At 36.7% G+C, this 12,182-nt stretch overlaps 1 protein-coding gene across 11 annotated transcripts in view; it reads left to right on the forward strand.

The window, feature by feature from the left end:
- Sarm (sterile alpha and armadillo motif) overlaps positions 1-12,182 on the forward strand; it is a 428,773-nt gene that overhangs the window by 332,598 nt on the left and 83,993 nt on the right. For all 11 annotated transcript variants that reach the window (XM_081770500.1, XM_081770499.1, XM_081770508.1 and 8 more), the window contains one exon: positions 3,626-3,769. In XM_081770500.1, the coding sequence (XP_081626626.1) occupies positions 3,626-3,769 (144 nt within the window). The remainder of the gene's footprint in view (positions 1-3,625; positions 3,770-12,182) is intronic.

Below are 12,182 nucleotides of genomic sequence, written 5' to 3' on the forward strand. Positions count from 1 at the left end.
GCACTACAACATGAGCACATGACAGATACACCTCGTTAATTGCTTTAATAAGGTAGATAACATCATGGTAACAGGGAGTCCTCTCATTCGCTAACAGCGTTTAAAAAGAAGTCGGAGCACCGCCTACAAGCGCTGCCATAAACAGTGTCCCTTATCATATTTCATTTTGTATGACGTCAGACATATGGTAGTGCTGTCAGAAGAACTACTTTCACGTGAAATTTCTTGTATGTACTTAAGCTTTAAGAAAATAGAGATAAGTTGAACTTAATAAAGTTTGTGTGAGAGCAAGCACCACAGAACGAATCAACAAAACAAATGCAGTAACTCGCCAGATATATTCAGTAGTAAAGCGTTTACCTCTGGTGTATGGGGTCCCTAGTTCGATCTCAGCTTCCACCAAGAGGTTTTGTGGTAAAAAGAAAATAATCATGTACGTCTGTTTCCTAATTTCCTCCCTCTTTCTTCATTTCACTATTTTATTAATTATCACCGTCTCCTTTAGCCTATACGCCGTAATCACCATAATATATGAACTCAGTGGCGGATCCAGGGAGGCTGCGATTGGGGTGATCGCCCCCCCCCCCCAGAAGTAGGAAACTTACTTATTTTATATATAAACAAAACCCATCCAAGAGTTTGGAGCTCTTAAAAGTAGCTCTAAGTAGCAGTATTACAATCCACCGCCCCCCTAGAAGTCCGTCCTGGATCCGCCTCTGTATGAACTCAAAGATTTCATTTTCGTCAAATATATTAAACTCCAATAAGTGACCTAAGTGGGTGTGACACTGTCAATGGATATTAATCTGTGTATGGCTAGTAGACGAGAGACTTCGCTTTTAAAACATAGAGTTTAGACTCAAAATCTTTATGAGTTATGGCTAAAACAACAGCTGCTGTCTGGACTGCATTAGTTGCTCAATTTAATAGGTTCTTATGGTTTTGCTGAGATCCACGACAGTACGAAATTTACGCAATGGAAATTGAAAACTGCAAAGTAAGATCAAAATTAACGAGTTGCCTTCTGCATGATCGATGATTCTTAGTCGTGTAACGACGTCTTTATAGGCAAAACGTAATTACAGGGGAGTAGATGGGGGGGGGGGAATGATTGTACAGTGTGCAACATTGAAATATGAGTCTCTTCGTATGATAGGCGGTTGTTTGTTTTCGTCTTCTACTACTGCCTGGATCTTTTAACTTAACAGTAATCAATTTTACACTACATATGTTTTCGACACTTCAGTGTTTTCATACAAGTAAGAAGTGCTCTTTCAATGCAGAAAAGGGACTCCAGTGTTAAGTTAATGCGATACATTTGGAGAATTTATGCAGAGAACCGTGTCGTTCTGAAACATGTAAATACATTCATATATTCATTGAATTTTTTTTTTATGTATGACAGTTCATTTAGCATGTTTTTAAATATATTCAATGAAAAATCAGCATTAGGCAGTGCCGTAACGTGAAGCCTTTTCTGGGATGTTGGTTCATAAGAAAATATGAATTTTCGTCCCTTCCCCCAGTTGAAAACCTTAATAAGTATTTCAGTTACTTCTAGGGGCCCCAGGGAGTTTTACTGAAGTAGCACCCAAATTATATTTGTACTTCACTTTAGGAAAACTTTCTCTCAGGTTATGAGCCAGGAGTAGCATTTAAATTGATTTTTTTTGTAAAACGACGTCAGAAAAAAAACAAGTTTTGAGAAAAATGAGAAAAACTATACAGCATACTATAGTTTATCCAAAAAGTCTTATTTATTTATAATATACATAGTGTAGGCAACAGCTTGACAAGTGCAGATATATCACAAAATGTGTATCTACGCGTAGCAAACACAATATTGTCCCTAACTTCGTGTCTGACAAAACTTGACATGTGTAGTTTCACACACAGAGAGATTTTTTTTTTTTTAAGTTCATTTTGTAAATGGTACGGTGGGCCTATTACGTGGTTCACAGGTTAAATTGAGGGGGATAATATTTGACAACTTGAAGCTTTAAGAAATGTATCATATCCGGGGAACCTTTACTGAAATGACATTTTACTGAAATGGTCTCAGAAAGATTTATCAAACAACAGGGAGCTTAAATGGAAGGATAGTTACGGTAAGTTTAATGTAATAACAGTTCATCGCTACATCGTGTATGTCGCGTGGCCTTACTTCTTAAAATAATTCTTTTAGAGTACTGATACACATATATATTATATAGTATATATAAAATGAGGTTTTCGAAAAGGAATTACTTTTAAGTAAAAGCACAAGTGGAATATATTTGATTTATTTATTTTAATTGAATATAGAAAGAATCGACTACAATTAAATATAAAACACTATGCCATTAAAATGCCCATGATGGTTATGTTAACATGAATCTACACGAACATTATTATCATTTGTATGACATTTTCGATGATTGCTTCCTCGATCTCTTTTATTCGTAAAGCTCGGATGTTACTTTTTTAAAGTCTGAAATTATGTATGATCTGTTGGTGTTACACTTTTCAAGTTGCCTCAAAGATTGTTTTTCTTTTTTTCTCTAAATTTAGAATTTGTTTAATATCGGAGATCGGAGATTAAATGCTCCGAAGGAAAAAAAAAAAAAAAAAAAAAAAAAAAAACGAAATTTGCGATCTTTCTTTTATTGAAGTCCATTTTCATAATACTGTAAATTCTAAGCATTGTAATACGTTGTTATTTTGAAAGGGATGCCATAGTTACCCTCCTATTTGGCTTGAATTGAGGTAACTGAAATTCCACCTTAAAAAAAAAAGCATTATATAATTATCGGTATCGAAATTCCGTATATTTACATAAATTTCTCATTCGTAGTTAGTGTCTAACAATTGAAACTAATATAATGAAATCATAAATTTAATGAAGCACCATTATTCAGTCTAGGCTAAAGAAAACAAATGAATTATGATGAATTGAAAGAGAAATTATCATTAAAGTGTAAAGAAACTATCTCCAATCGTTTCCATGGCTGAGATGTTTGTCTTCAATTCTGAAGCATGTTATAATCTGGGATCGATGTCATGACCTTCTGTTGCAGAAATGACCATTACTAGTGGTTTCCGGCTTCCACACTTGGTTATTCTTTTACCGTACTCCTTCGCCTTAAATTGTAAAGACGCTTCTACGTCATACATTGACAACTCAGAAAGACCTCTATACGTTCACATGGAGCAAAATCCCATTCAGATATAGAGATAGACGCTTCGTATGTGGCACGTCTGTGCTTCCAAACTTCAGACTTCGCCAGTTTGGTAGAATCACAGAGTGGGTCTTATAACATTGTGCTCTTAGTACGTCCGTTTGTCCGTTGCTCCACATGATAACGTTTTCTTGTAATAGACAGCTAGAGCGATTCTCTCGGCCGAATTCGTTAAAGAGCCAATCCGTTAACATCTTCATGGATAACGGTGGCTATCCATATCACGTTTAAAATTTATAACAGCCCCTACGTGTCAGGCAACCTGCTGAGAAGCAATGAAATGTTGGTTGCCTACAATAAAGGATATGAAAGAACATGATTCTCTTTATTGTTAGTAAATTTTATCCTGTATAAGATCTGATTTGTTGGTCTGCTGCTATATTTCAATATTTCTATTTGTGTTGTAGATGTCGGAGTTCTCTGCGGAGGGTTCGGAGGACGGGGAGATGGCGTCTGTTATGGAGAACTTCCAAAAGAAGAACCGCGTCGTCAACAGACTCAACAGCTCTCAGGCCGCCTTCAACAACGAGCTCAGCTCTTCATCTGCACAGGTAACAATCCAACTCTCATGTAATGTAGGGTATAGCAGCGATTCTTAAACTGTGATTCGCAGACCCGTGGGGTCCTTTGAGCGTATAGTTGGGGCTGCGCAAGTAAAACTAAATTTTATTTAACTTCATTATGAACAATTCAAGTATAATAATCATACTGTGCAATGTAATAGTGTTTGAACCTTTTTATTGTTATTAATGAATTCATTATTAATTTTGGCAATCATTGTAAAGCATGCACTAAACTTGAGATTGTAACAATTTGTATGGTAAAAGCAAATTGATCGTATGCATGAAAATATATACATATATTTTACTTCTATTAAAGAAATAGTTAAGGGTTCCGGTAAGAGGCAGTCACATCAAAGCGATCTTTGAAATCACGAAGTTTAAGAATCGCTGTGGTATAGAAGATAAAAAAAAAAACACTATTCTTACGTGCTTAAGAATAAATTCAGAAAATATATTAAGTAATTGTGCCTATTAGAAATTCTAATAATATAATAATATGGGTGGAATTTAGTAGAAAATGAAATGAATTCTTTAAGTTTTACGTACCACAGTTATGCCGGTTAGGCTAAAGGAAACGGTGACGATGAGAAAGAATGAAATGATGAAATGAAGAAAGTGATAGGAAATGGGAGAAACCCGAGAAAACGCACGAGCACGGTGTTTGTCCACCATAAAGTCTACACGACGCGAGCTGGGATCGAACCAGGGATCCCAAGCACCGGAGGTGAATGCTCTTACACTGAGCCACCGCGCCCCCACTAGAATTTAGTAGATATGGACATAGGATTTATTTTTTCTAATATCCAGAGTTCGAGCGCTGGTTGGCGCTGAGAGAGATGCAATAAATATACTAGCGAGTACACTCTAGAAGAGCGTAGTACTTTCTTCTTCCCCCTCTGCCTGTGCTAAGTTCATGTGATAACTACGAACTGTAATCTGTACATAGAAATCAGATTTTAAAGAGGCTCGTCTTTGTTCCAATGTAAGCAATCACGCACGCATGAAGTATAGTTCTGTTGGGAACACAGCAGGGCAAATCTGTCTTCAACATTAGGGGGGGGGGGGCGTAAGACCGTTCCCGTAATCTTTGTTTTTTTTTTTTTTAAGCGACGTTCAAAATTTTTATGAAGTTGAAAAACAAACAATACTGTGGGGGATCAGGGAAGCAGAGTTGTCTTCAACATTGGGAGGCGGACATATTAGAGGCTTGTTCTGGGAAACATCAATTTTATTTCACTTTCCTTTGTGGCAATCGGACACAAATCATCACATTTCTAAAAAAAAAAAAAAAAAAGGATTATTGGGGGGGACAGTTCTCCCAGTTCCAAGATTGGAGTTGACATGTTCCCCTCACCCCCTGAGTTTTGCGCCAGTGTGGGAACAGCTTCTTATGAGTTGTGTTTACCGCCACAAGAATAGATGAAACTTTTTTTCTAAATCTTCTATCTCAGCCTCTTTGCTATTTGACATATGGTTGGGGGAGGGGTATTGCGGGAATGTCGTTCCTCGAAATATTTTGATTTTTTTTTCTTGTGTACATACAAATCAACCAAATTGGAATACCTAGTTTATGTAAATTCTCTCTGGGCGAGTAACAAACGCACGTGGTCCTGGGTTCGAGTTTTAGTGGAGATACATCAAATACAAACTGAGGTAGGTCCCGTCTCAATCAGCCTCGGTACTTAAAAGGAACATATTAAATTCAGATCTATCCACTCTTAACACGTATATTATCTAATATCATGCCGATATTTGAATCCAGTCAGTTAAGATAGGCGGGACATAAAGAACACCGCAGAGTTTATGAAGTTCTGTTTGGGATTTATTTTTATTTTATTTTATTTTTTTTTTTTAGAAAGATAAGGTGGGCCAAGAAGATGAAAACAGTTCTAGCTGAGAGGCATATATATAAACTGTAGCTAATAGTGTCAATATAAAGTAATATAAGTGAATAATACCTCACCAGAGAAAAGATAATACAACTTCATGCAATAACCTACTATAAAATGCAAAGTTTAGCAAACAGCTACATTGCCGCAAACTTTGCATAAAGAGAGAAAAGGAAAAAGCATTTGGAAAGTGGTGTAACTAAATATGTTTAACGTCCCACGATTACGTACCGAGGTTAAGGGAAACGGAGATGATGAGATGAATAATAATGGTTAAATCACGAAAATGGGAGGAAACGGGAGAATCACAAGAGAAACCATGTACGCGGTGTTTGTCCACCACAAAACCCACTTGGTGGAAGCTAGAATCGAACCAGAGGCCGCACGCAGCAGAGGTAAACGCTCTACCACTCCCTCACAATAACTGCATTTATTTTTAGCGCTCCTGCGTGAAAAGTGGTTAAATTGCATGCTTTCAGCGAAGTGGTCCCAGATTCAATTGTCGGCAGTGGTTCAGATCGCATTTTAAACAGAACGTCGCGTCAGTCCCATTAGTGCTGAAAACGAACATTGTCCACCTTTTGTGTAACCTATTTGCCAAATACTACTACTACTACTACTACTACTACTACTACTACTACTACTACTACTACTACTACTACTACTACTACTACTACTACTACTACTACTACTACTACTACTACTACTACTACTACTACTACTACTACTACTACTACTACTACTACTACTACTACTACTACTACTACTACTACTACTACTACTACTACTACTACTACTACTACTACTACTACTACTACTACTACTACTACTACTACTACTACTACTACTACTACTACTACTACTACTACTACTACTACTACTACTACTACTACTACTACTACTACTACTACTACTACTACTACTACTACTACTACTACTACTACTACTACTACTACTACTACTACTACTACTACTACTACTACTACTACTACTACTACTACTACTACTACTACTACTAATAATAATAATAATAATAATAATAATAATAATGTTTTGTTAATGAAAAGAGGCCCTTTTACTCCCTCAACTAAACACCAGTTGCGAAACTATCGCAGTAAATTATGTTCCATTCAGAACGATACCGGAACTGGCTACCTAAAAGCTAGCGAAGTATTCTTCCCCTACCCGTACCCCTCCCGGCTTCCATTATTTCGTATGACGCAACGTGGCGGCGTTTCCGAGGTCACACCACGGCGAATGAATCAGTTGGGATGCTGGGAGAGACTAGTTTGTTACTAGATGAATGGTGTCCTGGCCTTGAACCAACGACACTTCCAACGGCAGAATATGGATCAGAAGGAGGAGGGTTTTCTAATATGTGCTTTTACCACTTCCAACGCCTAGAATGGTAAAGGAGTCTTAGAACTGACAAGCTTTACCTTGATGCAGTAGCGTACGCAGAAATTCGTCAGGGGGTGCTTCAAGATTCTAACAGTTGCAAGTTTACCGTCAAATGGGGTGAATAGAAACATGGGGGTGAATAGAAACAAAACTCCCAGATTAGTTTTGGATTTATCTGGACGATAAATTAATCAACAAAACTGAAATTTCTTAACATAGTCTTATATGGCTAAAGTGTTCACAGCAGAAATAAAATGTCATAGTGAGTTGGAAACACTGCGATAGAAGGCAGCAGCGTTAATATGTTACTGAAATCCTACATGGTATTTTGGCGCTCCTCAAACTTTCTTGGTAAGTATGACATTTTCATATTTGTTGCATTTGAACATATGCCTATTTTGTAGTTTGTTGTTTCATTTACTGACGTTCATAGTAAAAGCTTTCGTTTTGTAAATTATTTGTAATCAAAATTTAACTTTACTGGGTTATTGTTATGATTTTTAATTAGTGGGGTGAATAGAAACACTTCTTGAGGAGTGGAAAATCCTTGAGAAGCGGAAAAAAGGACCTGATAGGAATGAATCAACCATCTCTAAGAACAAATTTCCAGATCTTAAAAAAAAAAAAAAAAAAAAAAAAAAATCAGGGCTGGATTTGAAAAGTGTGGAATTTTTCCCCTTTGTCGAGACCAAATACTGAGGATGCTGCCAAAAAGAGACAATGAACGAGAAGAAACAGAACAGCAAAAGACATCTCAGACTGTAAACCGTTCCCTTATGGATCTTCTGAAGAGCATGGGAAAAGATGAAAAAATTAAACAAAGGAAGAAGAGAGTACGAATAGATGTTTCTGGTAAGAGTTTTGGTTTGTTTTCTGAAAATGATACACTTTCATCAAATCACAACGAAACTCAACCTACCCTTGTATTGTCGGAAGAGTAGAAAGACAACATTCCATACGATCACGAGCTAGATTATGGTTTTCTAAAGCTGGTGATTTTGCTGTGGTAAAGGTTTATGAGAAGCTAAAACTCGATGAGACTATTCACTACCCAATTGCGAAAATGTGAACATGATGGATATGTGGAAGTGTTTTGTAAGAGAGCACATAAACAATGAAATTTTCAGAAACTTCTGAAGAATCGTTCTTACTACATGAGGATATTGTTACGAAACTGTTGGGTTTTATTAGGAGTTCGTCAGCACGCTTTAAGTATATGATAAGTTTCGGGCTCCTTCGTGGCTAAGCGGTTAGCGTACGCGCCTTTGGGGTGGGAGACCCGGGTTCGATTCTCGGCGGGAGCTCATGTGGTTCTGATTCCACGTTAATGAGTAGGTCCACGTCTCATATAGCCTCGCTGCTGAACGGGACGTTAACCTCAAAATCAACTCAACTCATGATAAGTTTCCCTGGTGATTTCAGTGGTTTAAATCTTATTCAAATATCATCAAAACTGTATGGTCGTTTGTACCTATATTGTGCATTGTATTGTTTTATAAGTTTGTAACTTATGTAATACTGGTCTTATTGAACGTATATCTTGCAGGTATCAAATAAATAGTTCGTTTCAACAAATACGCTGTTTCTTTTTACCTTTCCAATAGTATAAAAGAAACAAAAATGAAAATTAAGTCATTGTTTCTATTCACCCCATGGGTAGGGGTGAACAGAAACATTAAGAAAAATCAAGGTGAAGAAAAGTGGAGTTGATAAATTAATATGACGTTTACTGAACTTCATTAGCATATTAAGACCTTTTTTTTGGAATAATCTGATACGCGAAATCTTTAACATTACCAGACTTATATACTCATATAGCCAAAAATGTGTTTCTATTCACCCCATTTGACGGTACATTATTTCGGGCAAGGGCGCCGATTTCTCTGTAAATTTGGGGGGGGAGGGGCATTCAGATGCAGAAGGTGTATATATATATATATATATATATATATATATATATATATATATATATATATATATATATATATATATATATATATATATATATATATATATATATATATATATATATATATATGAGGATTTTAAGACAAATTGCATTCAAATTATGCTAAATATTGTATACTCATAAATACAATAGGGGGGCCCATATAAACTTTAAACTTAGAATCGGCGCCCTTGATTTCAGGGAATTTGTGCACATATTTGAATATCATCATAGGTATTCTGTCATTATTGGTAGACCACTTGCTGCAACTAAGAAGCTTCCTCCGCAGCCTTCTGTTAACCTGTACGTCTTCACGTTCGATTTTCTGTTTTGATATCGTTCATTACTTGTAGTCTCCGTCCCTTCCCTCTTTCTCCTGCCACCATACCCTCTAAAACGTCCCTCATGATGCTGTTCCTTCTTAGGCATTGTCCCAACTAGTTTTTCGTCCTCTTTTCAATAATATCTAAAATTGTTCTTTTTCTCCTCACCATTTCTAACACCCTTTCATTCGTTTTCCGTTCCACTGATCTAATTCTCTCCGTTCTTCTCCACACCCACATTTCGAAAGCTTCCAGTCGTTTTTAATCATTTTTGTGTGATGTCCATGTTTCTAACGCACATAATACAATACTCCACACGAAGCATTTTATGCGTCTTTTCCTCAACTTTATTCAAGGACTCACAAACTAGTATTTTCTTCTTCCTGAAGACTTCTTTTGCTGTAAGTGTTAAAAGCACGTAATTTGTGTTCCATAAAAGAAGAATGATGATATTTTCCCTCTGCTGTTTTGTTGGTAAGTTACAAGTGGCGCATGTACTGTATGTCATCATTTGCAGAAAAGGAGCAACTATAAAACAATCTCTAGATCAGTGGTTCCCAACCGGTGTGTCGCGAAATTTTATTAACTACATTTTGAGACAGATTGATGGAGACAGCGCCTCTAGTGGCAGCAACAATGCTCAGCACTACTTAAAGAGTTACTACTTCATAGAATCTTATAATCTTACACTACTATAATTCACATTATTATTATTATTATTATTATTATTATTATTATTATTATTATTATTATTATTATTATTATTATTAACAGAAAAGAGCAGGTAAGTTTGTTCTTTCCTCAGAATTTGAAAAAAATCAAAAGAAATCTTCCAGTTCAACGCCCCACGATTATACCCTTTAGACTAAGGGAGACGGATGATCAAGGCAAGTGAATGATGATGATGATGATGATGATGAAATAATAGGTGGAATGAGAATGTGGGAGGAAACGAGACCTTCCTCACCAGAGATCAGCACCCTAACCAAGGGCGCCCATCAGGGGGGCAAGGTGGGGCGCTCGCCCCCCCCCCTAGGAGGAAATTGCACTTGGGAATATCGAAAACCCAATAGAATTTTTACATTAGTTACAGCAAAATTTGAAACTATATTTGAAACGTCGCTTGTACTTGTCCCCCCCCCCTTTGGAAACCACAACATGGGTGCCCTTTATTCTAACCACTGAGCCACCGTGCTCTCTCTCAGAATTTGACATTCAAAATATTATTATTATTTGCTGCAATTGTCTTCCACGAATTGCTATGCTATAAGCTTCCTTTATTAATAATCGGCAGTGTAATAAAAGTAAGCATTCCTGAAGGGCACGAGAGAGCTCTTATGGCCCATTGAGCATTCACCATCATAAACTTCATTTGGACATTATACTTGGTAGAACGCAAGTGCGTTGCATGTTCCCAAATAAAACTCTATATATAGGCGTCTTGTCTATTCAACAACTTGTTATTGCAGTCATTAACAAGTCATTGAATTTGTCCTAAGGGAGCAGTCATCGAGGTTGTTAAAAGCGTGGAGCGGCGAGAGGGAGTTTAATTGACCTCAATCTGTCATTCATTCCGCCATTCGAGTGACAAACTTTTTTTTTTTTTTTCATTTATTTATTTTGCGTAATGGAAAACGGATTATCGCCATTACAATCACGTTGCATTGGTTTGATTGCCCGTTGTAAGAGTCAGGACGTCTCAAGATGTCGCTCTAGGTCGTCCCAAGGGAAACACTCCAAATAAATAGAGAAGAGAGAGAGAGAGACCCTTAACAAGCTAACACTGACGTCACCATATTTCTGGTGAAAACGACGAAATAACCTATATCAACAGTAGCATGTCCAATGTACTAGAAAAATAAGCGCTATTCTAGTAAATTTTATATATAGAATTCAAATCGTGAAAATAAATGCCCTTCAAAAATTAAAATATACTTTTAAAATGGCCGATTTTCCTTTGTTTCAACTCTATAAATAAAAATGAAAGTGATCTTCTAACTGCATTTTTATTATACCACTTTCATTAAGAAGGGAAAGACGGTTCAAAATTTATGCGCAAAATAGAGTATTTAAGACTCTCCTCAAATTAGGAAGACGGAGCTTGATATGAGAATATATTTGACTGTTATATTTCTTAATAAAAATAATTGGAAGCATATCCCTTAATGGAAGAGGGGTGAGTAGAAGGAGGAAATTTCTGTTTTTTATTTTTTCATTCAAATCGAGACCACCGAAAATAATGCCTAACGTTTAAATCGAATTTTCGATTAATTAACACTTCGGTCGGGAACCAAAAGGAGGAAGGGGGTTTAAAATGTATACCAAAAAAGAAACCTTTTTGAGTTTAACGTCCCACGAGTATGTCTGGTTAGGCTAAGGGAGACGATAATTAAGGCAAATAAATGATTGGTGGAATGATAAAGTGGGAGGAAGCGGAAGTACCCCGAGAAAATCCACGAGCACAATGTTGTCCACCATAAACTTACTTGGCCGGGGATTGAACAAAGGGTCCCACGCACCAGAGGTGAGCGCTCTATCACTGAGCCATCGTACTCTATACAAAAAAAAAGAAAATCTTTGAGTTTTACGTCCCACGACTATAAAAAAAAGAGTATCTGACAGTTCCTCATATTAAGAACATGAATCTTGGTATATCAATTCCTTTTAAAAGTACGTAGGCATGTGGCCCTCCTTTTTTTTTTTTTTTTGAAAACTTTGACACAATAATGACCAGACCTAAAATTGAAGTAAGAACTTCTCGTACCGGAAGTGAGAGTTTCATCATTGAACCACATGTCCTCATTCCTGATAAACAAAACGAAAACAAGAAAGAAAGAAAA

The sequence above is a fragment of the Thermobia domestica genome, chromosome 9 (genome assembly GCF_964235325.1).
Source record: "Thermobia domestica chromosome 9, izTheDome1.hap1.1, whole genome shotgun sequence".
NCBI lineage: Eukaryota > Metazoa > Arthropoda > Insecta > Zygentoma > Lepismatidae > Thermobia > Thermobia domestica.